Raw genomic sequence first — 27,792 nt, 5'->3', positions numbered from 1 at the left:
CCCCTGTTCCTCTGGGCCTCGAGGCCTTTCGGAAACAGCTGCAGAGGCTGGGCAGGGGCCAGCGGCCGCTCCGCCGAGCGCTCCCTGCTTCGCTGGCGGGTTTCGGAGGTGAGAGTGGGCCCCGTAAGCCCTGCCGCCAGCTCGCGGCTGCCAGCACGGCACTCCCGGGCCAGCTGTGGGGACCGGGCTCCCTCCCCATCTGTTTCTGCGCTCCCCGGTCAGTACTGGAAGTATCTCATAAAACATAGATTTATGATTCTGCAGAGGGACAATTCTGGGCCGAGCTCATCCCGATGTCAATGCCTGCAGCCACGTGGGCTCCCATCAGGAGCCTCTTGTTTACACCCAGCCTGGGGTTTGGCCCCTCTACCAGTTCGAGCACTCGGCAAACCCCAGCGAGGGTCATTGCTGCAAAACAGGAAATTAAAAATAACTGGACTGAGTGCACGGATTCTGTGCCATTTGCCCCAGGGTCCCACTGGGGTGCAAAGTCACACAGGGCAGCACACACTGGGGGGAGGAAACAGAGGGACCAGATATAAAACAAGTGGTTTCCAAAGCGCCACAGTGCCCAGCAGGAATCCAGCTGTGCTGCTCCAGCAGCCCAAATGCAATGGCCTTTCGGAAAGCAAACTCCCCATGGAGAAGCGAGTGCTAAAGCATTTGAGGCCCACAGTACCAAGAGGAAGGACGGACGGACAGACGGACACCTCCTGGCCTCTGGGGCACGAAGTGCCCAGCACAGCCTCCTTGCATCCCAGCCCCCATGCGATCTCCTGAGCTGTGCTTGAGTTGAGCCCCCATGGGTGTGCACGCAGGACCCCGCACCTCGGGGCCGTTACGGCTTCCGTCTGCCACCAACCCAACAGTGCTGGCAGCACCTTCTTCCCCCGCGCAGGCAGGAAGCTGCGTGAACTGCCCTGGGCCCTAGCTGAACACCTAAGCCCTGCATGCACTTCCTTGTCTCCATGGGGGCAAGTTGGATGCATAGAAACAAACCCACACTCTCTATGAGGGCAAGGCACCCACACCATGGGGGGATCGGTTCACCCCCGTGCTCCAGCACGGCCCACGGCCCCGTACCTTGAAGAAGCCGATGATGCCCACGCCGTACTCCACGCAGTACTTGTCCAGCAGCTCACGGTTCCAGGCGTCCAGGTTGACGTATTTGAGGATGTTCTCATAAATGATGAGTGCAAAGCGTCCCCGGTCCTTGTCAGTCAGCGTGGGCATGTCCCCTTTCCCCGGGGCGATCTCTGTCCTGTATTTGAAGCGGCTCGACTCCAAAATGGCCACAATCTCTTGGCCCAGCTGAGAGTAGAGGCTTTCCACAAACACCAGCACTAAAGGGTCTGTGCGGGAGGAATCGGCCACCTTGAGGGCCTTCAGCGGGAGCAAGCGGGAGGGGGCGACCTTGGGTTCATCACAGTCTGGCCCTGGCACATCCCCAGAGGGCTCCAAGCCCCTTTTCCACCCATATAAATAATACGCAGAGACAAAAACACTGAGCAGGCAGAAGGCAAAGAGTAGGAGCAACACAACCTGTGGAGATACCTGTCGGATACTCCTCCGGACCCTTGCCAGCACAGTCATCCTTGCATTTGCAGAGCAAATTCAGGCCCCTCTCCCTTGCCCACTCCCCTCCCCTTTCAAACCCCAGGGGAGGGGAAGAAAAAAAAAAAAGCTAAAAGAAAATTGAATAATAATACTAATAATAAATTAAAATACTAGCAGGCCGCATGTGCATGTACAGGCTCTCTCCCCTTCGACAGTCCGGTGTCCTTCGCTGTCTGCTTCATGTCACCATGGCAAATCCATTGAGAGTCCCCTTTCAGAGCCGAAATCCCTGCAGCAGCATCCCGGGGTCAGCACCATGGCCTTAGAGGGGCGAGGGGGCGGAGGGCGGCGTCAGCGCGTCTCTCAGCGGGCGCRCAGGCATGGCAGCTCCCTGGGGTGCCTCACTCCTGCAACACTGCTCCGTGCCCTGCAAGAGAGAGAAGGGCTGGTCAGCCCAGGAGCGATCTCGGACGGAGGGCTTGCTTTGATATCTCTACGCTCTGAACACTGATGTCGTGCGGTTCCGCAGCTTTTATTTATGCAAGTGCAATCACTCTAGCAGATCCCTCGGTGAGCTCGCTTGCGTGCCAGGACTTGCAACGAGAGTGCCTCGAGCTCCCGGCGGTGCCGAGGACGGGGCAGGGAGTGCCTGCATGCGCACACGTGCCAGGACACCCCAGCTTCGGTGAGCCCAGGGCAGAGCGGCACCTCTGGGGTCTTAGTTGGGATGCCAGTGCTTTGGGTGAGTCCCCATGTATCTGTGAGTCCCCATCCCTCCACAACACGGCTGAGCCCTTCTAACAAACAGCTGCTGCCAGAGAAGTCCTGCTCCTCCCTTCCCAATTGCAAGCGCATAGTCCACACCCTTTTATTTTGCAGGGGCTCCAGTGCTTGTTTGATCCCTCATCAAGTGCACTGAACTCACAAAATATCCGCTTTCTCCCCCGCCTTTTTGCTGGGCTCATTTCCTTCTAGTTTAGCAGGCTCAGCAGGGCATCCAGCGAGAGCCAGACTGCTGCAAGGAAAGCGGCAGGAGCGCACAGCGGCAGGAACAACCGGCTGTGCCTTTCAGCAACTGCAAGACACGGGATCGGCTCAGCCTGGCTTGCAGAGCCCCCAGGCCCCAGGGTAAAACCAACAGCCTCCCAACAGCCATTGGCAACGGGTCAGGGTGGTGCGCAGCCCCTGAGCAACTTGCATGGTGCACTGAGCCGTGTGGCACCACGTGCTGATGGCATACGGGGCTGGGTGGCTTTGTGCGTGGGGTGGCAGCAACAGGCCAGCTTGCAGCTCCCCTTCCCGCCTCTTCGCATGGCCTGGCAGGACCTGGCGCAATGTCCTGCTGCTGGGCACTGTTTTGGGTGAGGACATGGCAGAGGGGGCTTCAGAGGGGAAGAGACTGAGGCTGGAGATCCTGTGGTAGGAGGAAGGAGGAGGCTGGAAGTGAGGGGGACGGGGGACTTTGAGCACAGCAGAGGGGGCTACGAACCCGCTGTCACCTGTCCTCGCAACACCAATGCACAACCCAGGGGAGCAAAGCATGGGGGGACGCTGACAGCCAAAACCACTCCAAGCTGACCACAGAGCGAGGCCAGCCCGCAAAGCCGCCGCCGGAGGAGCCCAGCCTTGCGCTCCCAGCAAAGGCGGGCAGTCTCGACAGACGCAGGGACTGCTCACCGTCGCCTAGCGCAGGATGCAGCCGAGCCTTTGCTCCAGGCCGTGTCTCATGCAGGCATTTCAGCCCAGCCCCGGGGTGCGCCAGCAATCTTTCCCGAGCGGCTAGAGACCCACAGTACACAGAGGTGGCTGCCGAGGCAAAGGGCAGCCCTCAGACCCTTGCTGCGGGGGTACTGCTGGCCCCAGGGCACAGGGCAGTCCCCAGGGCTAATGCTGCAACAGGAGCCCTGTCCCACACCAAACAAAGCCCCTCTGGCCTGCGAGGACACGAGGACACCACTGTCCTCCTGCCCCAGCATGGCAAACAGTGTTCCCACCTCTGCAAAATCACTGTATTATTTAAAAGTCACACAGTCATTAAAGGCACAGACAAAAGGAGAGCGAGGCAAACACTTCAGGCCAGACTGCAATCTCATTTACACCAGGCGAAGCGCTGAAACAAAAGGGAAGCTTTCCAAATTTACTCCCACGCTGTGAAGAGCAGCAGCTGGCCAGAACCCCTTCACACGGAGACACTGATTTATTTGATAACGAAGGCACGCTCCATGTAGCGACGGGTTTCTAGGATGCTGGGGGAAGCACAGCTTCCCTGCACATCTCAGAAGTGCTGTCCCCTGCAAAGGCCCTCCGGCAACCCGGGATAAACAGTACGGCGGATATGCACGGTCGCGGGGGAGGGCCGCGGGCAGCCAGCCAGCTGGAAGCCACGAGGCCAAGCCACGGGCCAAGGGGGGAAATTCCAGCCAAGGTCACCGAGACAAAGCCTTCTTCTGAGGGAAAGGCCAAGGCAAGCAAGAGTGTCCACGTGGAGCCGAAAGGACCTTGGGAATTTTTTTTCTTCCCCCCTTGAAAGGCCCACTAAAAGAAAAGAAAAATCTTGCAAGGAGGTGAAGCTGTCTCAGGGAGGGAAATATTGATATTGCCAGTGCATAAAAAAAATAGTAATAATAATAAAAAAAAAGTATCTCCCTTTCTGAGAATCTGGCTAATCCCCCCGTGGGCACGAGGGGAGGGAGCACGTTTGTGGGGGCTCGCTGCCCCCAGCAGGGGGGCTCACAGCGTGGTCTCGAAACCCCCGGCAGAAATCCCTGCTCCTCGCTGGGAGGACATCTCTGCAGAGAGGTCTGTGCCCTGCCGCGGAGCGCCGAAGGCTGGCGGAGCCGCGGCAGCGGAGAGCCCCCGGCTCACAGCACTCGGCCCCCGAGCCCGGCCGAGCGCCGCGCGGGCTGGCCGGCGGCTGAGGCTGCCTCGCCGCTGCTTTGCGGGAAGGGGTTTGTGCAAGCGAAGCATTAAACAGGATTGGGAGAGAGATAAAAATAGAGCGCCGGCAWCCTGGCTGCGGTAGCAGCCGTAAAGGAGAGCGCCGCCTCTCTTCCCAGCCCTTCCCGCGGCTCAAACCTGCCCGGAGACAGCCGAAAGGGCAGCCGGCCCGCTCGCCCCCTCGCGTTGCGCACCTTAGCGGGGGCTCAGGGCTATTCATAGCTCCTCGTGACTCCCGCTGGCACCGTCTCGCAGGCCTTTCCCCAAACGGCCGTCCCCGCTCTGCAATCCAGCCCGGCCTCTGCCTGCCAGAGGCTCCGCTCCGTCCTTTGCGGCCTGCTGCCACCTGACAATGTGTCTTCGAAGGGGGCAGACGGCAAGGAAAAGGCCGCGGCGGCCACCGGGTCCCTGCGCGGCCGGGCAGGGGATGGCAGGAGAGCGCGAGGCGAGGGAGGCTCCAGGCGCGCAGCACGGCCGCGGAGGGGCTGCGCAAGCCGATGGCTGCCGTACAAAACGTAATCCGGAGAGCAACGGGATTAAACTTTGTCGGCTGAAAAGTAACGTGGATTACACGTTGCGACTTTGCGGAGTAATCTTGTCATTCCTGCCCTTACCTGCTTCGAGCAAGGCCTGCTCCAAGCCCCGTGTCCTACTTCCCAAGCCTCCCGGCTGCCTTCGCCCAGCCTCTCGCCACCCCGCTCCCGGGGGTGGACACCCTTTCCCCTTCACCCCCGCCGGCCCTCGGAGGGACACCGGCCTCCAGAGCAAAGCTGCGCACAGCCCACGCGAGGGACTGACAATCCCGCACACGCGCGGCGAGAAGTCAGCCTCAGCGACAGTCTCTGCCACCCACCAGCAACACCCACTCCTGCTGTGCCAGGACAGGAGAGCGGCTGGTGCCTTTTTTTTGTTTTTATTTTTCAGTTTTTACAGGTAGATGATCCCCAGCGGGGACAAGAGAGGATGCGCCTTCGCTCCTTGGCCCAGGCAGAAAGGGCAGCATGTGGATTTCCTCCTCCACGTGGGATTCACCACCCTTCTCTTTGCTGCCTTGCTGCATTGCATTGCTTTCCCGACCTGCATGTTGCAGGAATATTTAACCCATTCCAGCAATGGATGGTTCAGATAACCGATCTCCCAACGCAGCATACCCCAGCCCCCTTAGGGGACGGCAGGCTCCACTCATCCACGACTGGGCTCTCGCTTTGCCCTGCTCTGATTGCTCTCACCTCGATTCATTTGTATCTCCACTGTGTCACTCAACATGGCACCTCAACAGGGCTGGAGTCCTCTTGGATGTTCAACCTCTTGAGAGCATCCCAGGCAGGAATCTGGGGCAGGACTGTTTTCCAGGTCTGTCTCTCCCAGCCCGAGCAACACAAAAACACAGGGGCAGTCCAAGCGCAGCACAGTGCACACACACAACACACTGCTCTCGCAGAAAATCCAGCATCCGCTAGGACTCCTGTACTGGGATTGCCTCCAAAATCAAGCAAAAAAGCATGCAGTAATTTGTAATCGGCACTCACAAATAGCTTTAAAAGCTTACAAAGAAAAACAAAGTCAAAAGGTTTGTAAACGTATTAGGGAAACTCTTGGAAGAAACAGGCTTTCACCTCCCTGGTCYGGCAACCCACTCTGCAGAAGACAGGCTCTGCCCATGCCCGGTGAGTCAAGGGCGCATCATGCTGTCAGAGGCTGCAAACTAGTGCTGACACCAGCAACGTGATGTAGTCTCCTTGCTGCTGGTGCCCGTGGGTTTATACCTCCCCTATGTGACTTCGGATACCTCCCCCCACATTTCAGCAAATCAGGATGAGTGCCAGTGCCATGCATCCTCCGGCAGCTGCTTGCATAGGTCTCCTGCCCCAGCCCTTCCCATTCACCGGGAGAAGAGCCCTGGAGCATGCCAGGCCCAGCGTCCTGCCTCCCGGCAGGCGCAGGAAGCACAGACACCACAGGAACCCCTCGGGCAGCCAAATCCCTGCAGCTGGTGACACCCCCACATGGGGCCACTACTAACGAGCAGAGACAGGCGATACCTTCAGCTGTCCAACCCCAAATAACCCAGCCATCAGGTATCACATCTCATGGGAACCAGAGCTGCCCTGAATGTAAAGGTTCAGAGAAAAAACAGCAATAAGAGCTGCCAGAGGTTAGGTTTCTCGCTTTGTCCCTCTGCTGTTCCTGCAGAGCTCGTTCCAGCTCATTTTAATGCCAGGGACCCCCTTTCTGTTCTTCAGTACCCTCCAAACCACTCCCTGCATACCACAGCTCCCCACAAATGATGCCTCTGTCCCCAGATGGAGATGGGGCAAAGTGGCAAAGGGAAGCGAGTGGGAGAATCGCTCCTCCAAGGCACAGTCGGCAGCCACAGCTGCGAGAGAACTGGCTGCCAAACATTTCCGGCAAGGACATGGCCTTCCTGTGTGCCAGGCAGGCCCCAGTGACCCTCTTCTTGATAACACACAGCCCAGCAGCTTCCTTGTCTCCTCCAAAGAAGCAAAGGCTGGATACAACCTCAGGCGACCTTCCTGCCAGCTCCCTGCAAATCCTCCCATCCATCCCTGCTGGCTCTTGCACCACGGAGAGGGGAAGCAACACCTCTGAGCAAATTCCTTTGCAGAAACACGCGCTAATAATGCACTTATAATCTCCACAGCATTCATCAGACCTTTTTAAACCATTAAATGCTCTTAAACAAGAGGCACATGGGGACTTTGCTTTTATAGATGCGTGTGTGCAGAGAGGCTCTCTGCTTGATTATCTGTCCCCAAGGAAATGAAAGGCTGGGAACTCCTTATGAAGTATCAYATCCTGGACATGCCATCCCGTTCCTCCTCAACTTCTTTCATCAGTTAGGACAGTAACGCTTGCAGACCCACCCTCCTTCCTGCACGACAGTCGCAAGCCCTCGGTACTGACATTCGAGTTCCCATGGCTACAGGCAGGGAAGTGACAGCCGGAAGATTTAACGTCAGTGCATGGAGAGGCAGGAACAGAGATGGCTGCTGACAGGCAAGATTACACATCTATCTTCAAATCACCTGCAACAGAGAGACAGGACAGAGGGTGGATGTGGTGGGAACGGGGCCCTACAGTTGTATCAACTTTGATTTCCAAGGGGCTTCATTAGTCCATCCTGTTTTAAGAACTTATAATTATGGTTCTGTGAAGTACATAATAATCAGGCTTTGGTGTGTTAAAATAGAGGTTTGATTCCTAGCTGGAATTTTCCACCTCTTCGCTGCACACACATATTCACACATGAGTTGTCTACTTGATGGCCCTCATGCAAGATGACCTGTACAAAAGCCCTGAGGTTTCTAAGCATCTGTCCACAAAGGTCCGGCCAAGCATGGCACAAGTAACTCCAGCCAGAGCAGAGTTTGGGCACTTGGCTTCTTGTCCAAGGGCATGGCCAGGGAGGCAGCAGGCATGGCCTTGAACGCAGCCCAGCTTGCACCACTGGTTCCTGCGGATATGGCCTGAAAAGATCCCAGCACCCAAATCTGGGTCAGCCCAAGTGAGCCCCAGTACAGGTACTGAGACTGCAGGAAGAAGGTGCCCAAAATCAAACTGGCAAGGAAGAGCCTTCCTGCACTGGTGTCACTGCATCTCCTTCTGGAAACCTTCCCTAGGGTCTCTTGCACAAAAGCCAGGAGCACCCAGGATGCTCTGAGCTCCCACAGCAGCACCACAGAGCAGCACGGCAGGCAGCAGCACGGCAGGCAGCAGCACGGGCTTACCAAGTCACAGATGTTCCTTCTCGCCTTCTGTCCTGCCCCAACCCTCCGTCCCCCTCTCCTCAGGGCAGGGGTTGTCTCTCAGCAGGCCTCTTCATGGCCAACCCCCCATTATTATTACTGCAGTGGAATATTATTTAAGTTGCAGAAGAGCTCGTGTCCATGCATGCCATGCGCTGGCCCCTTCCTCAGCAAAGCCCTGCTCACTGCTTGCGCAGACAGGCTCACTCCGCTCTGCGCCTGCTCATGCTGGCTGTCTCCTGGGCACTTTATCAGGCTGATCCCAACCCTTCCCAAATCTGGTCCCCAGAGACAGCATCTCTGGGCAAACACAGGACTCCAACCAACTCTCCTATGCACACCCTGCACCTCCCTTTCTCCCACCACTGCATACATGGTCAGCAGCATGGTCATACATCTGGCAGGTCTGTAAGAGATGTGCACCAGGCACAGAGTAGCTTCTTGGCTGGTTTTTCACTCACCCCTCTGCCCATAAGATAACAGCCAGGTTGACATGCCACCCTTCTCGCCCCCAAAACATTCCACTGGTGCTAAAAATAGCTTGTGAGGCTTCTCTCTTTAATTTCTTCCCAATTTCAAACCCCCTTCCCCGTAGGGAGGGAGGCTGCCACATAGTTAAAGTGCTAATGCAACACTTTCCTGGGCAGCATGCCAGCACGGCAGCAAGGTGCCTGCGGGACCCTCGGAGCAGCCAGGTGTGCAGCTGGGACCTGAGGGAGACAGCCGTCCCACCCCAGCACCCGTCTGCTCCGGCCCCAGCAACCAGCTGCGGAGGCTCAAAACATCCAGGAATCCTGCTCCACCGGTTTGCTGCAAGGGCAAAACCCAGCTTCGCTTCTCTGCTGGCGGCAGGAACAGGAGCCACAACACAAGGAGGACAATGAGGATTTCAGGGCGATGCTGTGGGGTGGGGATGCTCCTGTTCAGGGTTTTCCTTGCACAAGTGGGCCCTGGAGAGCAAGAGAGCCCGTCTCCACCTCCCCAGCGGGCTGCGGGCAAGGGGCACCCACCACAACCCAGGAAGGAGAGCGAGAGACAGCATCAGTGCAGAGACGTTCCCTTTGCATCAATAAAGCCACTTGCTGGACCCTTCCTATGCACCAGTCATTGGGTGCAAGCCAGGGCCACCAGATCACGTTTAGCCAGTCTGGACCACTTCCAGACAAACCTCCCCAGCCCACGAGCAGCAGTCTGATAGCTGACAGCTACACCTGTGAGAAGGAAGGTACACCAAAGCCCTGGGGGGAGGTGAGCACTTTGCCACTGGTGCACGAGCACAGGACACACCATAAAATGTAAAGGGAGAACTTAAACAAACAAACAAACAAACAAAAAAACACCTTTGTGGCCAGGATTTATTTCTGCTGTTACTTATGACCACCTGAAGTAACTAAGCAAAAAATCACAAGGATCCAAAGCTGAGAACAGTCCAGTTTATGCATTTGAGAGTGCAGGACAGTCAGTTCCCATTGCAAGCATGGGCTTAGACCCAAGAGCACAGAACAGAGCAAGTTCTAAGACCCACAATTTTTCTGTTATTTCTAAAACAAAAAGGGAAACATGATGGTAAAATAGAAAAAAAAAACAAAAACCCACACACAGGAGCTGGCAAGGTGACAGCAGGAGTCAAACTTCCTTTAACCTGATTTTTAGAAGCTGCTCAGGTGCCTTTTAAAACCACAGTGGTTATTTAAAAGACACCAACTGAAAATTACAGTCCCAGTGCCATATCCGGACATCACCCCCCAGAAACACCATACTTCACAGACAGCTGGGATGTTTGCAAGGCACCGTAACACAGACCAGCGGCATCAACCAGAGCTGCATTTAGAAGACCACAGGAGAAAGAGCCACTGGAAGAGCCATTTTCCCTTTATCTCTGAGCAAATCTCTCACCCACCCTCTCTTCAAAAAATCCCCCCATGCTCAGAGAAGACCCTGCTTTGCCCTGCCGCCTGCCAGCCTTGCCACGCTACCGAGCTCACGCCTGTGGCTGACCCTGCAGGTCTGACAAACCCACCTCCGTTCACCACACAGATCTAAGTGCAGGAAATCTCTTGCCTTTCCAGTCTCAAAGACGTGCAAGCAAGGCTTTTGAAATGCAGCTGATCTTTCTTTTTCCTGGGGCAATTACAGAGCAAAGCACTAAAAAGGCGGCTTATGAAAAAGAAAGGTGCAGGTGGAGCAGGACAAGAAAGAGCCCCCACGAGGAAKTGCGCTGACTCGGTTTCCAGCTGTACGGCAGTCCATCACTAGACTTAGTGTGAGCACTCTTAATCCGGGAGCCCTGACAAACAGAATTAGCATCAGAGCAGCTTCCCTGGCAAGCCCTGCCCCACGTGGCCATGCCACCCTGCCTGCCAGCCCGCTGCCCGTCAGCGGGAAACCCCAGCCATGCAAACCTCGCTTCCTCCGTCCCTCTGGCCGCCCCTCGTGGTGGAGCTGATCTGCTTCCCGGAGGGCTGCGTGCAAGGGGGGACCAGGACAGGGTGATTTGCTGCACAGGGGTGTAAGGGGTAAAAGGGACCACTGTGCTCACCTCCAGGTACCAGCAGCTCCCTCCTTTCCTGGCTCCACGCACAGCAACCCTGCAGGGATGCACCAGCCTTGGGGCAGCTGCAGCTCTGTGGGTAAGACCTTGGGGAGCAAAGAAAGCAGCAGGAAAGGCTGTAGGAGAGCCTGGAGACTGCCAGCCCAAGCTGCACTAGCAGCACCCCACCGGTGCCAGCCGAGCCTTCRCTCCCTGGGCAGACAGAGCCTGCAGGGAGCACGACCTGCCTCTGCGGGGCTGGCGAAGTTGCAGCCCCAGGAGCAAAGCAAGGACGCCTTCGCCCTCCCCTGTACCTCTGCAGGGGTACAGGTTGGCTTCGTGTTTCTATGAGCTTTTACATGCCCTGTAACAATATCCCCCATGCAGAAACCCCAAGAGGACCTTGGCACATATCGGTTCAAAACCAAAGGCCTGGAGACAGCCCTAACTCCACTTAGACTCAAATCCACCAGAAACCATTTCTGGCAGGGCTCGGCCAGCCCAGGGGGACGGGCAGGCACGAAGAGCCTGACCACACCGCAAGTCTTGCAGGGCTGCAGGCATTTATCCAGCAGTGCTGACAGCAGCATCTCTGTGGCACAGGCAGGGCAGCCAGTTAAAACCCCAAAGGGGAACCACACAATAACTCCCCACAGCTCAATCTGTGCCACAAAGGGGAAGCTGGGGCACAGACACCCTGCCCCGGCCTCATCAGCAGGAATAAACTTGCAGAGGAGACAGCTTTGATTGCAAGAAGGCCATTAATGCAAACACATAGAGAGGTAAATTTAATCTGCAAATGCCTCAAGTACCCAACTTCTGCCAATCTTGCTGCCAGCTCCATCCCTCCTCACTAGCCCTTTCTATCATCAATTAAAATCTAACATAGTTGCAGGGGGAAGGAGAAAATAGTTAAAGACCTTTCCAAAATCCACTGTCCTTGTGGTTTTGGAGCCTGTGGTTTCCAGCTACTCAGAGTTATTAGCCAGCAGAGCCCACGAAGGTCACCAGCCTGGGGAGGGCAGGAAGAGGGAACGGAGACACGCTGCGGCCTCGGAGCTCAGCAGCAGCATTGCCTGGAGGCCAGGGCAGGGAGGCTGAGCACCTGGTCCTTGCCAGCTCCCTGGAGTTACTGCACTGCCGCTCACCGCAGTGGGGCAGGGGCAGGCACGGGTCAGCCAGAGGAACCTGTGCCGGGGTTAAGGCAGGAGCAGTGTCTGAGCAGAGTCTGGGACGCCAAGGAAGGATCCGTGCAGCAGGTGGAAACACTGCTGCATGGCCTTGACAACCAGGCAAATTTTAACACGTTTGCTCAGCTTGCGTCCGACTTTCGAACGGCTCATTCGAGTGCACGTCGAGTCTCCTGCAATGACCGCCCAGCATCACCCCTGCTTCGCCAGCGGTGCACGGACACAGCCATCCTCACAGCCCTGCAGCCAGCCTCTCCCAGCTCTAACACTCCCCAGGGGATTGCCATACTGTGGCAGGAGAAACACTGCCTCTTTGCTCACCATCCACCTGGCTCCCTGGACTCTCCCTGAGCCAAACTCTCCAAGCTGCCTGCCTCCCTGTACCAACACATGTTCCCGCTTCCATGCCGGTACCTGCAGCACCAGCAGCTTTCCGGTAGGGAGGTGGAACAGCCCTGCCTGTATTAATTGGCCACTTGGGATTTGTTTACTCTTCTCTCCCAGAACAAAAAGAGGACAAACACTGTTAGAAAAGGACTAGGGGAGGATAACTCCCCCAAGGCAGGCTGGCGGCCCCAGCAGGCATGGAAAGCTGCTGATCCCTTCCAAGTGGAAGAACCAGGAAGGCACCAGAGAGGATGGAGAGGGGATGAAGTATCTCTGTCACCAGCCTGCAGTGCTTTCCTTTTAACCTCCAAAGGGATTTTTTTAGGGTGTAATGAGAGGATTAAATATAAACAAGGAAGTGCAAATGGATCCAGAGGGCTGATCAAACCCAGCAGACAACCCTGGCACCATTTGCTTTACTGGGGGCCACAACAGATCTAGCCACAGGAGGAAGCCGTGAATATCAGGTGCTTTACAAATGCCTCCTGCCAAAGAAATCAACTGTCCAACACCACAGCCCAGGGATGGGATGAGAGTTCAGAAACAGGGCTGTCGCATGGCCAAGAGGAGTTGGTTGTTGAAATCAATCCTGGGTCTTCCTTGTACAGCTTTGGAAAGGGCTGGGGGAAGGAGCCAGTGTCGACCTTCCCACTAGACAGACCCCGAAACCTGCTCCCCACAGCACGAGCAGGGCCCTGCGCCCCCACCCCAAATGACACCGGTAATACAGACATTGACAGTCAATCCAGAGAGATGCATCTGCCCCACCGCCCTGCCCCAGACACTGGGGCCAGCTCCTCTCACGTCACTGCACATGCCTGCATCCTTCAGAAGAGGCACCCCCGGGCACCGCCACCCCTCGCACCCCATGTCATCTCCCATCTTCACGGTGACAATCCCATCCTGGAAAGAGTCCTGCCCCAGTTTCCCTGATGTTCCACATACATCCCACTCCTCTCGCCCCACAGCTGTGAAGTCTAGGAGAGATCAAGGAAGCCTGTCTCGACTGGCAGAGGGGACAGGGGAAAGAAGGAATGACAAAAGCTGAAATACATCAAATAGCAGCCATGTAATGGGGAGAAGAGGGAGCTGCAAGCTAAGATGATTCAGCTTCTTTGGTCACTGTGGACCAAGCATGGAAACGTGATGCCCTGGCCTTTACACATCCTTCCAGGACACTTGGAGACCAGCAGGCAGGATCTGAGATAGTCACAGAGGTGATGAAGTTAAGCAGCACTTTAACAGTGTACATCTGCAGGGCTCAATCTCTCCATGATGGAGGGGGTTTGAGATGGGGACGTGACCCAGGCTCCCCAGAGGAACAGCTACGCAATGCCCTGCCACTCACTCTGCAACACCGCGTCCACTGGGTGGACGTCCAGCCGCACAGTCACTGCTAGATAATCATCCCACTACCGCCATACCAACTCAATTTCCCCACGTGAGCAAGCCCTCAGGGTTAAGCCTGGATGGACTAGGATTTAGAGGCACGATGTTAAATTGCATTGCTTAGCTCAGCGATTCGTGAACACTTCTGCTTGCTCAAACACTTCTCTTTGCATATCCAGGCTCACAGCCTCCCTCACGGTGATGGCCGCGGAAGAGGAAGCCACAGGCTCAGTCTGATCAGCCCCACACTTCCTTGAGCTCAGCTCAAAACCCCTAGGTGTTAACTCAGACAGGTTAGCACACGTGAATGCACCCATTTCACATTCAATGACAAAAGGCTAATGAAAGATCTTATCCAGACCTCAACTGAATGGCCTGATTAGCCTGCATTTGCCAACGCATCTGAATTTTTGGACAAGACAGAGCAGCAGCTAAACTTGGCCGACCTGCGACCTCCGTCCCCAGCAGGACCACAGCGCTGGGCTGGCAGTGCCCATTGTGCTCCTCTCTCCTACGTCTCGTGTACATCCTTACCAGCGTCCCAGCACTGGTCCAGACCAGCAGTCTCTAAGCAGTTCTCTGTAACCCTTGGGAATCTTGGACTACCTGCAAAAGATGCACAAAAGCTAACCGAGTTATTATTAATAGGTTTAAATTCCCTCTACAGGGAATCCCTTTCATTTTGTTGGAATTGTTTAGAAGACTGCAATTCTAAAACAGCTGAAAACCACTGAACTAAGCATGCCCTCAGAGAGAAGATTAATGCCACCACATTATTCAAGAGACAACCATGAGCTTAAGACAGGGAAGCATGATTTGAAAATGAAAAAGTAACTAGCGTGAAAAGTTTTTCTTTAAACATCTACCTCTGAATTGCTGCTTTTATCAAGAACCAACTCTTAAAGGTGGCAATCGAAAATGCAACTGGAAACACCTTCAAAGGATTAAGAATCCTGGCGCCCACGAGGAAGAGCCATTACAAGATGCAAACACAGTACCAATGTGAAGACAACCACCCCATCTCCATTGCCTCCCTCACCAGAGAGGGCTGAATCAGATCCGCATTACCACTGCAGGAAGGCAAAGAAGAATCAAACAGAGAAGAATTCATTTCCTTTAGTGTATGTTTGCGAGGTGATTTCAAGACGGCAGGCTACACAGCTGCTGAGCACTAGTATTAAAACATGTTCTTCAGGCTGAATAAGCATGCAAGGCATCATGTAGCAAATCTTTCCCTTAATACTTCAGTGCAGCATCTCACCTCTGAAGAACTCATCAAGTAGTGACCAAAGCCCTGGGCAGAAGGGGCCAAAGCCTCAGCAGCCCAGGGAGACGAACTCAGCATAAAAGCTTCGACCATTGCAACCACAGGGCATTTTCATGGCAACCATGTATCTACTGATAGCCCACAGTGCCAAAAGCCTTCAGGATGGGCCCAAAGAGAAACGGATGGATGGACAGCCATTATGGATGTCTGTCTTGCTTAAGTTTCTTCTTGCAAGGCTGCAGAATCAAGATTTCCAAGCACAGGAGAAGGAAGCTGAGGAAAGTAGCCCTTGGGTGTGAAACTAGTTGTGGTTAGTGGGCTGAAGCTCCTGAGAAGGCTGCATGGTCCCTTCCCTGTGAGCTGCACTCAGTCCCAGGAACAGCCCTGGCGCAGCTCGACGTGGTGCCTCTCCTCCTCCTTCACAAATGGGTAGAGAAAAGCAGCAGTGAAATGTCGTGCTGTGGTTTAGGCCACAGAGCATCAGAGCAAAGTCACAGCTCGAGCCATGCCGTTCGCAGGCAGACCACAGCTGGGAGCACCGAGACCTTAAACACAAAGGCACTTTGACCACAGCATGGTGTTGTCTCTGCGTGTGCCAAATAATCCCTTCCTAACCTACCCAGCGACACTCTGATCTGTGCAAGCGGCAGCATCCCCAGAGAGGGGACAGCAAGGACGAGACATGCCCCCCACTGACCCTGCCCCGAGCCCTCCTGCTCCTCCTGCCCCCGATGCCTGCAAGCTGACTGTAAAAATCCAGCYGGAGAACAGCACACCAGCCAGGCAAAGGAGCTGAGCTGACTTTTCCCACCTTTCCCGGGCCCTTCCACAGCCTGCCGCAGTCTGAAGGGGACAAGAGGACTGCAAACCCGGGAGGCTCCTCAGGCAGGGCCCGGTCATCTGTGCAGGGACGCTCATGACAGGAAAGCTGCCCTGAGAAAGCTCTCCAGCAAACAGTGCTTCAAGCCCTGTGATGTTTTTATGCGGAAAAAAGCTAATCTTGGCCAACCTGGCCCCTAGCTCTCCCCCCCCAGCCACACAGCCACGCAGTCTCACCAAGGCAACCTGAAGGCCTGCTCACTATCAGAGCAGTTTTATAATGCCAGATAAGGAACGTCTTAGCCATAGATTACATGGGCTTCTTAAGTGCTTAGCAAACAGTAGTTACAACATGCAAGGGATAAAAACAAACTGCTTACTGGCAGGGACACAGGCTGAGTGCAGCTTTCCTTAAGGATGCTGGCACGGTTTTTCCCATTGCCCATGTCCAAAGGTGCAAAAGAAAAAATAAAAAAGGACAAATGCATTCACCTTGGGCAAGGGGAAGGATGAGCTTAGGGAAGAGGGAACTCCCAAAACTCAAGGCAGCTCTGACCCAGATAAAGGGAAGGCAACTGCACATGCAAAGGGTCTTTGGGTGACAGCTTCCCATGCCAAGGAACTTCCCATGCCAGAGGACTCTGGCAGATCCTCTGTGAAGCACCAGGTAACTTTTACACAACTAAAAGCATTTCAGTGACTCTGGAGTCCCTCTTGCTTTCTCTCTCCAAYGAGTGCCTCCAAGCAGGCTCTCAAAGGGACCTATCGGCAGCTCCGAGCTCGGGGAGGACAGGGACACAGGGATTTGACTTCTCCACTCCTATTCCCATCCTAACCCAGTCCAGACTCACCACTCAGCCTCTCCACATTGTGAATGGATGGGATAGCAGCAAACACAAGGGAGTATCAGGAAAATACATCCATGATTTATTCAAGGTCTGGAGTAGTGCCACCCCGGGGGATTTCAGCAAAAAACCCTCCCTTTTTCTCAGCACTCTATTTAAATAGATCTTTATATATAAAGCCTGCCCAGAACTGACCAGTAGGACTATGTATGTGAATTGTTGCTGATGAACCAACTTTTCCCTAGATACCTCACTGCCCTGTGGAAATAAAACGCTGGCTCCAGCTACCAACTGCCTGCCGCTCTTCTGCCCTCCACTATGAAAAAGAAATCAAAATGAATGATAAGCCTGATAAAAATGGTCAAAATTCTTTACATAAAAGAGTTATTTTGGGCCAAAGTGTCTAGCTTTAAAAAAGACATTTTTCACCCAAAGAACCCTGTTAACACTTAACAGAGAAGAAAAAAGCAGTTTTCCTTGTTTTCTTCAAAAACAATAATGAAAATGTTTCTTTCCTCATGGAGGGCGGGGGAAGGCAGTTTTCAGTCTGTGGAGGATTTCTGCAAACATTTTGCTAAATTTTGGGAGAAAACAAAGCCCAACGCAGAAGAATTGGGTCATGTTTCCGGAAGCCCATGATTAAAACATGCTCATTCTTTTCCAAGGAGGCAGGCACCCATCTTCCAGGGCTGCCACTCCAGAGGAGGGGACCAAGCCATGCCACAAGGCATTGGAGGAACTAGGAGAGCTCTGTGCAAGGACTTGCATCCCACTTGAAGTGGAACCGGGACCGCAGCTGTCCCAGGTGTGCTGCTGGACGTGGCTGCTTGCTGGTTATCCTCCCTGCTGCAGAGGCGCTGCAAGGCTTGCTCCCAGCTGCTGAGACCGTGGCGGGGCAAGCCCCAGCTCAGTCCCCAAGGACAGGCAGGCAGAGCCGACTGAAGGGGATTGAGGCTAAGACCAGCTCTAGCAGATTCAGTGCTTTAGCCCAATTCCCCAGAACCTGCACTAGCACACATTTCTGAGACCTCTCCCTAGCCCCGGAGATGGTCCCAGACCCAGCCAGCCCTGTCCACACTGGTCTGCGAGGCTGTACAGATGGGTCTACCTGGACACTTAAAATCCCAACCAAAGCCACTTTTCCATTTGATGCCAGTCCTCAGCACCAGAAAGCATCGTCTCCGTTACAGAGTGGCTTTGCTCACAGCAGCAGGGTTGGCACAAGAGAAAACCCCCGAAGACGGTCACCCTGTGCCCGAGCCTTGCTGTATGGTGGTATCAGCTGTTTCCTGGTTGCCATCCCCCCCTCCATCCCCTGCACGTTTTACCAGCACCCTGATTATCTAGAAATGTGCATCCCACGCGCTGCCCCCATCACCTTCTTCTCTCATCTCCTGACATCCACATGAAAGGAGCAGTAGGGGGGAAGCAAAGCAGCCACAGACAGAAAAGTGAAGCTTCTGCATAAACTAGGCCAACGGTTACTAGCACATCATTAGCCTTCTCATCCTATCACCCTCTGCCAGTGCACCAAAGACTCTCTGGGGCACGTCCTGTCTTTTGCTTCCYGCTTGGCCATGGGACCCGTGGGGATGCCAAGACAGTGCTTCGCTCCCAGCCCCCTGCTGAGCCGACAATCCCGGGATGTGGGCTCAGCAGCCAATGCTCTGGTGTGACCAAGCAAAGATGTGGCAGACCAGAGATGCAAGATGCTCCGTGCAAAGCACCCAAGCCTCGGTGCTGCTCTCAGCTCCCAGCCCACCCTCCTGCCGTGGTGGCACAGGCGGGGAAGAAGACATACTTTGGGACTTCTGGGTGCAGGTGAATGACTGCAATGAATCTTTGCAGTCAAGTTCCTCGCTTTTCAATGGAGAGCCGCCACAGTCCGGAGACCTGCCACATAAAACCCTCCGTAACTGCTGTTGTGATTTCTTGTACCAAGCATCTACCAGTTTGCAAAAATACCTGGGTGTTACAGGATCGTGATTGCTTCTGTTCCTGGGCCTGCTAGAGGGCAAAGATCACCCCATCCCATCACTTGGCCAATGCCAACRTGAGGCTCAGAGCTTAGGATTCAGTTTAATTCGTGCTGGCAACCCCCTAACCATTTGCCAGCTACCACTCATTCCCCCCACTAACACTTTTCCAAAAAAAAATAACCTGGCACTTTAATCACATCTCCCAAAAATGAGCCTGAACCTGGGGCTATACTTCCTCCCAAATCCCTCAATTTTCCCTGTTTCACAGCACGAGAGGAGGGGTGGCCCCAGCACCATTTTTACCCAAGGGGAAAATGAGGCAGAAGAAAAAGACATAACATGCCCAAGGATGGCAAAAAGGGAACAGAATCCAGTCCCAGGAGCCCAAGACCATGTTGTAATTCACAATATACCACTGCCACCTTGTTCACCCTGGAAAGGCTAGATTGCTTTGTAGGTTACTCTTCCTCATGTGGATTTTTTGCCCTTGAAGCCTCAGGAATACCCTCATTCATGAGGAACATTTATTAGGAAGTAGACCTTGGGGAATTCTCCCAAACCTTAATTGAAAGTGCTGCTTAACTAGGAGAGCTTCTTTTGTCTGTTAATTGAAACAGGTTCTTACTGACAAAACTCTCCATGAATTTTAAGTGTGTTGGGGGGGGAGGGGAGTGGGAACGGCGCGGATGAAAAAATGCCCTCAATAAATTGGATTTCACCACTTTGAAATGTGCCATGTCAGTTCTTGTGGTTCTCCAAGTGTCCAAGAGCCTTTCTAGATATGCAGGGTCTGAATTTCAAGTATTTAAAAAAGAAAAAGGATTGGAGGGAAAAAAACCTTGTGTCTATTTTACATGTACATATTTTCCTGGGAGCAAGCAAGGAGTCAAAGTCCACACTGTCACCTGCCAACTGCATGAGGACTTCTGCCCTGCCAAAACCCACAGGCTGAAATCACCCTGACACCACTCTTTGCTACCTCCAACACTTGTTTGATCAGATTTTTCCTGGAGAGACACCTGCCCTGCTGCAAACAGTGGACAAAACAGCAAGGAGGGCTTGGCTCACCCTGTGCAGACTTCTCTGAGACGCTTGATTATAGAGAGCTGCCTGGGGCAGCAGTAATTTTACACCCCTTGGCCAAGGCAGACCTCCCTCTGCTCCTGTACTGCCCAGGCAGGCCTGAGCGACACAAGCCTCACAGCACATACCAGCTGCTTCATCTTCCTGACAGCTTCCCATTACTGGGAATTTGAAGTCCATAGGAGACCAGCTTCAGCCAGTCTACAGAACAACCACCAGCTGTTCTGGGGACTACAGGCTGTCCTGCCAAACGCCAACCTGGCCCCAAAATGTCACTTTTCTAAACAAGCATCCATAAAATGGCAGTGCAAGACAACTCACAGTGTACCGGGAACCAGTCTGGGACAGCAACAACCCCCCCCAAAATGTTCGTGTTTGGAAATCACTGCAGTGATGCAATATTGCAGAAGCTGCCCCTTCCTCTCAGAAGATACTGAGGATGCTCTCTCAGGACCATATCCATCCTGTCTGCTGCTCAGGGGCTTTGCTGAGTTGCAGTTGACCTCTGCTTCCCCTGAAGTCAGCAGAGACAGACCCGTCGGGGTGCACAGGAGTTGGACGCACCCATGGGGCTGGGTGCTTGCAGCCTGTATTGACTGTCTGGAGACAGTCCTAATTCAGGTAAGTGCCTGCAGCGAGTTCAGGCATGCTCTAGCAACCGTCACAAATTCAGGCATGCTCTGGTGACCGTCTCCTGAGCGGGCAAGTGCTTAAGGGCCAGCCAGTGCATTAACATACCAGCAGGATGCTCCCAGGGCCAGCACACTCCAAGGTCGTGGCCAGGCCAGGCAGAGGTCAGATCTTTTATTAGACCAGCTGACACAGTTGGAAAAACTGGCACATTTTGGGCACACGGATATTCCTCAAGCCCAAAAGCACATCTGTTTTTTTCCTAAAGGTATTAGCTAGGCTAATAAAAGATACTACCTCTCCACACAAACATTTCCACCCTTAAAAAATACCAAAGGCTGTAATGCTCACCAACCCAGGAGAAATATAAATGGAGAGCAGGGACCGGTGTGGAATACAGAAGACACCTGCAATATCTTTTTCACTTTCACCCACTAAAACGTTACTGATAAAGCATATACTTGGCCCCCCACAAGTGCAGCATCAGGGCTCCTGGTATCCAAGCTGCTTCTTGCCTCCCTGATTTCCAGAACAGTTTTTGAGGCTGCATGAGCTAAACAGCATTTGCATGTGAAGTATGTTGCATCAGTTTATCTGATCCCAAGTTACAGCATCAGTTCCATCTTCACCTCTTCAGGGGCTCAAAGCAAAGCAGATGCAATAGGAATCACCCTCTGATGTCCCTTCTACACCTCCACCCTGGTGCTGGACCTATCCCATTCACTCAGACACCAGCTCATGTTTTCAGCCCACAGGAGTTAATACACCAGCAGTAACATGTGCTGCTTCATATCCCACCAGCTAGTTGGACCAGGAAACCAACCATTAAACACCTCTCCTGGCTTCTCTATGTGGGGACAACTCCCCCATGCCAGGAAAACAGCTAGGCGCCAACATCCCTGTAGAGCCACCAGGCGAAGCATCCCCATCCCGTGCCAGGTACCCTGCATGGACTCCCTCCCACCTGCCTGCACAGTGCATCACAGCACAGACGTCTTGGGCAGCCGCCTGGCCTCAGTTCCTCTCTCAGATGTAAATCCCCAAGACCGGCGTTGCATCAGAATAGCCAAGGAACGAATCAAGGCCGCCAGAGAAGATTTAAAATGGACTAAGCTATGCATTTAGATTTTAGGCACTGATAGCATCTTGCAGTCGTATTTCAATCAACGCTGCTGTGGTTGCTCTCCCTGAGCAGGGCTGTCCTGTTAATCCCCCACATTCCTCTGTCACAGACTAGAGTCACCTGGACACAAAAATGATCCAAAATGATTCATTATCCCCAGCCATTCCCCATCCTTTGGGGCCACATCTGACCCAAAAGCACCATCCTACTTGAAGTACCACCATCAGCCCTGCTGCCCTCATAGGACTAGCACCAGAAATGTAACATGGCCCTTTCTTCTAAGCYAGCAACACCCCTTCCTGCTTGGTCATGGTCTTTGCCCATGGCAGACCCCACGCAGGCTATGTCCTGGCACTTGGAGACAGGATGGATCCTCCATCAAAGCCAACGGGAACATGAATGCCCAGCAGCCTCCAGCCTGTTCACCATCCTACCCTTCTTTTGGGAAAGGCCATGCCAGGTGGGCAAGGCCCAAAAGAGACATACTCCCTGGCCATGTGGCAGATGCACTTGGCCATAGTTTCTCTCTGCACAACCAGCCTGACCTAGTCAGCACATCTCTACAGCCTCACTGACGAAGGCTCCAAGCTCTCAGGCTGCAGGGCCTTATAAGACTGTGGAAAAAGCAGATGGTGGTTGGGAAGGAAGAGGGATATTCAGCAAGAATTTGGGTTTTCTCAAGGCTGACGCAGCAGGAGGCAGATTTAAGAGAGCAGCAGGCACGCAGAGCAGACACGCCACTTCAGAGGATGGAGGGGGATACTACGTGGGGATTATAATCCTTTTTGACCATACGGGAGAGCCATCAGGCGAGACGCAAATCTCTCCACATCGCTGACAGAATTAAGAAGGATGACAGTCTGACAGACACCTCTACCCAATGTGCCCGAGGAGGAGAGTAGGCTACCGCAGGCGAAAATGGACACCCCTTACTGCATGAACAACCAACAATATGCCCTGGCAAAATGAGACAAAAAACACTTCCTCTCCCCACTTTATGTTACTGATGAGATTTCCAAGACGTTTTGGGTTTCCTGACAGAAGAAGATGGACAACATGACAGAGCCGCTTGGAGAGAGTCTCTGGCCAAGACAACCTACGTCTCCAAGACTTTGCATTAGACCAGGTCAGCAACAGGGCTGAACTCTGGGCATGCCCCACTCTAAGTACCAGGGCAGCTCCTCCTGGGTTACCCCACATTTAAGAATATTTTGACCTTCCTAAATTCTCCCAGGAGAGCTCACATCCCCTGAAGATAGCACTGAGGGTCTCGGCCCCTTCCTTGGGCAGTGGACTGCAGTCATGGTGCCTGGGCAAGGCATGAATGAGCTACCCCCACTCCAACGTATTCCTGCTTTTTGGGAGTACAAGACAACTGAGGAACAAACAACCCACTCCCCTTGCACGCACTGTGCAGCCTGCGGTCACATGCAGGATTTACAGCTCAGTATTGATTCATCTTCTGCAAGCTCTGCCATTACAGTCAATGGCTTTTGCAGGAAAACAATATGAATCATAAGCTACAGGCTGCCCTCTCCCTACATCCGCACTGCATGACTCACCAAGGCTTTTCAGGGGTCTTGGAACGACATGCTGCTCTGCTCCTCCGCATCTGGGGACAGGCACGGAAAGACGGTGTGCAGGATACTCATCACACACGGTTCCCTCCCAGTGGCACCATCTCCCTTAGGCACTCAGAGGCTGCATCATGACAGCTTCCGGACCCTGAGGTTTGTGAAATGGTCCCCAAGATAGCAGCATCAACACATTCCCTCCACCTAGACTTCACAGAAGAGATACCCTGGCTCCTCCTTCCCCCTGTCTCAGGCTCAAAACTGCTGGCGCATGTGTGACTGCACACTGTAAGAATGCAAAAAGCAACATCGTCACCTCAGCCAAAAGTATCTCATTACCCAAGAACCTAAGAGTAGTTCTGAGGTCCAAAGTCCCTTCAGGAGCAGGGCTAGAAACATGTGCTAGATAGATTGGAAACCTTAGCCTTCCATGGCCATAAAACAATTACAAGATATAGGACCTTAATATCTTGCTTCTCTCTCTCCATCTGAGTCCTAACATAATTCTAGCAGGCTCTAACTCAACAGAAAAAAAAAAAAACAAAAAACACTCAATTTACTACATCTGGAAGGTGAAATTCCACAACCAAAACCCTTTTAAACAAAACTCTCTTCATCTACCCTAGTCTCTAAACCACTAACGGATAAAAGAGCAGCTGCYGGGGAATTGCAAATCATTGGACAGCACCTTGGTTCCCCGCTCTCCCTTGTTGCGGGCTCACTATGATAAAGAGACAGCTAAAAATACAATTTTCCCAGAGAAGCAATTTCTGGAGCTGTCACAGGGACATTAGACAAGTGGAAAGTGTTGGGTCTGCCTTGTGCAGTAAAAGGGGAGGTGTGTGGTAGGGTGTTTTCCCTTATGATGCTCTGCTGAAACTGGAGACTTGTTGGCAGGAAGCACTGATGTAGGAGTCTAGTAGAGGAATGAAAGTAAAACAGCAAACAAAAGGCCCAAAATCCCAGCGGCTGCCAAGGAACAGGTTAACCAAAATGTTCTGGAGACTAGAGACATTCAACATGCCAGAACACACAGAAAACCAACATCACCTTGCCGTAGTTTAGCCCGCCAGCTGCCACCCTCCCACATGCAACTATGACAGCCAAGCTGAAACACCCCAGGCCTTGCCCTTTCTTTTTGGGCACAGAAGGATGCTGGCATAAGCCAAGGTGGTCAGTGCTGACCCCATGGTCCCCCAGGTCAGGGCGGGCTGGTGGAGTTTTCCACGGATGCAGCAGCCCTGGAGCCCCCAGCTCCAGACACAGCATTTCCTCCCGCCTGCAGCCCAGCAGGGAAGAGTGACTCCAGCCTCTCCATGCCAGGTGTTCAGGTATGGTAAGGAAAAGGCTGAAAAAAAGGCTTTAAGGGCCCCTTTCACCAAATCAATGGCACATTTCATCACTGGATTCTCAGGAGAGGAGCTGGGATTTCGACTGAGAATTGTAACTTTTCCAGATGTCCCTGCACTCGCACAGTCCTTCCTGCTGGAAGAGCCAAGCATGGAGGCTAGAAAGTTTTGCCATACCAAGGGAAGCAGCTCCAGCTTTCTGTATGGCTGCACCAGAAAGGCTGAAGCACAAAATCCCAGGAGAGCTCCCTCTCTGCCCGTCTCCACAGGAGATGGCCAAAGAATAATAAAAGTCAGTGGCCTCTTTGGATACATCCCTCCTCGCTCTTCTCTCAGTGCTGTTTTCCACCTGCCCCTTCCCAGCACATCTCCATCCTCACGCCTGGCTGGAAACGCCCTGAGATACAAACCAGAGAAGGGAAGCTCGCTGGGACCACCTCCATCTGTCCCCTGTCCAAGGGGGTTGCACAGGCTTGGGCAACCAAAGAAACACCCCCAAATCAAACACCATTATAAAAGGTGGAAAGAAAGCCGACAGGAGTGTGTCTGCACGCGCAGGGGCAGGGTAGTGCTATTTACACCTTACTGCTCTATAGCAGGGACATGCTTGGCTGTGCAGTATTTCATCACGACACACTACTGAAAAAAATATTAATCATTCTCTGTTCACTCCAGCCTAGTTTTTGACTTGTAAGGCATCTCTTTTCTTCTGTTTAAATTACCACCAATGGTGCATTAAAACATGTCCTGTTTTAAAGTAGTGACAGTTCGACACAGAAAGAAAAGGGGAAAAAACAAAACGACCTTTAACAAAAAATACATTTAGCTGCAATGGGTTTTCCACCCTCATTCAAAACCAATTCTGAAGCAAAACAAAACAAAACAGACCCACTGTCTTCGCAAAGATACAGGAAATGGGAAAGGCCCTATGTTTCTGAGCTTTCCAGTTATTCCAGACACATGCACCCCACAAAGCGCCGACACCAGTTGCCAGCAAAGCCATGCACTGGCCCCTGCCATAGCCAGGAGTCACAGCCTCAAGGAGGACATGACAGCTCTAGGCAGAAATGGGAGGAAATTCCTGGGTTGCAGCCTGTAGGTGGGATCATAAAGCAAACATCAACAGGAGAAGGCAAGCCAACAGGAGAGCTTGCAGACATGCAGGATTAGGGTCTCGGCTGGGGGCGAGATCAGGACAAAAAGCCCTATCAGGATATTCTGGCTCTGCTGTATCCAAACACTGATGCTCTCCAAGATGGACGGGCATCAAGAACCAGTTGCAGCACTGTCACCTTTTCCATCACTCCCAAAGAGGACTGCCAATGCACTCAACCACCCTGCTGGAGGCCAACTGGTTTTTTTTTCTGCCATATAAAGCCATGCACGTTTTTTTCTATTGTTTAATTTCCTTCTTCTCCACCCATTTCAAGTTCACTCAGAAGTGAAGAACTTATTTCCTATTGAATTCATCTTGGTTGTTTTATCTGGAAAACGACAACTTCCTCTACCATGGTCCCCATGCACAGCTGACAGGAGCAGGCATGGTGCTGTTTATCTCCCTGTTTATGCCTCAGCCCCAAAAGAGCCAGCCCAGCCCTGGTGAAAAAAAAGAATTCTCTCAAGATTAAAGTAACAAAGCTGCTGCTTTCTTGTTGGAAGAAGCTGCTGTTTTAAGGCTCTCTGTGACAAGGTAGCATTGCAAAGCGCTGGCTTTCCAAGCCCCCCAAGCACAGGTAACACGAGGAACACACTCCCYGTGTTACATTGCAGCAGCACCCAGACAAGAACACGGGAAGGGAAGGCCCTTGCCCCCAGGAGGTTGCAATGGGATCCTGCTGCTCAGTCTCAGCTCTGCTCATCCCAGTATCAGCAGGAGCAAGTCTGCTCCCACAGACACAAAACACCAGCCTCCGAGTCAACCAAAGTCTTCCAAAAGACTCTGAAAGGTCGCCAAGTCAGCAAGACTTCTGAATCATCAGCAACATGGTGCTCGTTGGCGCCCTCCCATCAGCAGGGGACAACCTGGCTGCACAGTGATGGAGTCAAAAAACAAAAGACTTGCACAAAACAAACAAACAAACAAAAGAAACCCTGATATACACTAAAGCCCAAGGAATTCACTCGTAGCTGACTTAATGGTAGAATTCCTTCCAGAAGGGACTATAAGGTGCTTTATGGAGACTCCAGCCAGAAAGGCAATGCCATGTCACGTGAAAAGAGCAGAACGTTAAAACAGTTCCCAGCTGCGCTGTTCTGATTCCCTTTAATCCTTTATTATTTTTATTTAATGCCATTTATGCTCCTCCAGAGCTGGGACATTTTAGGGCTTACAACCTGTGCCCTTTGCAACCACATTGCTCTGACTTTTGCAAAAGCAGTTTGTATCTTCTACTCCAAGCTTTTCAGCAGTGCCCACTGCAAAGGACAAAAGTCATTCACAGCCTGATGTCCCGGAGCAGTGTAGTTGACTCATTCATATTCATCCCTGCCTAATGCTTACCGCTTCTTTCTTCTCTTCCAGAGTTCCCAGCGCAGCACACTGGAAGAAGGAAGAATTGAAAGATATTGAGGGATTTAAGACTTGATGGAGCCAAGAAACATTCACTGAAGGCCTTTTAGTGCTGCATGCTGGGGGTGGTGGGTTTGGGAAAGAAAGTCTGGCTTAGCATCACTCGGTTCATGATCTTCTTACTCCTCGTAAAGCAGCATGAGCTGGGAAGCAGCAAAAATACAGAAAAAAAAAAAGCCCAAATCACCTCCAGAACACAGGTTGGCTCATGGAGCTGGCGTCACAGCCACCCCCTCGCTCGACAATCCCACACCGTCTCTTCCTAGCAGCGATGTGCCGCGGGCTGCTATCAACACCTCTGGCAGGCAGCTGACTCACTCTGGACATCCCGGGATGATCCTGGGAGAAGCTACGGCTCTGGTGAGCTCTTGCTCCAAACCCCGCGCCAGGGCGGCAGGCATCTTCAGGAGAGCGCCGAGAGCTCCCCAGCAGCTGCTTGGGACGGGGCAGAGCATCTCGGCAGGACAACGATCCTGCTGCCAGGCCCGGGAGCGGAGCCGCAGCACAAGAGGCAGCGCGCGGAGCAGCGGCCAGGCCGGAGCAGCGCCAGGGCACACCTGCCCGTGGGCGACTCCGGTCCTCGCGGGTGCCGCGGGAAGGCGGCGCGGGTCAGGAAGCGACGGTGCAGCCTGGCCCCCGTCCGTCCCCGCGGCGGCGGCAGGGCACCTCGATCCCGCCATCCTCGCGCCGCTCCGCAGGGCATCGGCCACCAGCTCCGACGGCCCCAGGACAACGCCCGCTCCCTGTCCTCCTCCCGCCGCTCGGCCCGGCCGGGGGGGACGGCGCGGTCGCTGCCG

At 53.4% G+C, this 27,792-nt stretch overlaps 1 protein-coding gene across 3 annotated transcripts in view; it reads right to left on the bottom strand.

Annotated features, from left to right (window-relative positions):
- NDST1 (N-deacetylase and N-sulfotransferase 1) overlaps nucleotides 1-27,746 on the bottom strand; it is a 40,416-nt gene extending 12,670 nt beyond the window's left edge. Inside the window, exons 1-3 of one of the 3 annotated variants that reach the window (XM_026091359.1) lie at nucleotides 27,183-27,746; nucleotides 26,927-26,965; nucleotides 1,084-1,984 (exon numbers count right to left, since the gene is read on the bottom strand). In XM_026091359.1, coding sequence (XP_025947144.1) covers nucleotides 1,084-1,593 — 510 coding nt within the window. In that variant the 5' untranslated portion in view covers nucleotides 1,594-1,984; nucleotides 26,927-26,965; nucleotides 27,183-27,746. Of the gene's footprint in view, nucleotides 1-1,083; nucleotides 1,985-26,926; nucleotides 26,966-27,182 lie in introns of those variants that run through there. The other 2 variants (XM_026091361.1, XM_026091362.1) reach the window with 2 other exon arrangements.
- Between the last annotated feature and the right edge of the window lie 46 nt (nucleotides 27,747-27,792).

Source organism: Apteryx rowi, unplaced genomic scaffold (assembly GCF_003343035.1).
Source record: "Apteryx rowi isolate R43461 unplaced genomic scaffold, aptRow1 scaffold_90, whole genome shotgun sequence".
In the NCBI taxonomy this organism is placed as follows: domain Eukaryota; kingdom Metazoa; phylum Chordata; class Aves; order Apterygiformes; family Apterygidae; genus Apteryx; species Apteryx rowi.
The sequence above is the reverse complement of the archived record's forward strand: the minus strand, read 5'-3'. Positions and strand labels throughout refer to the sequence as shown.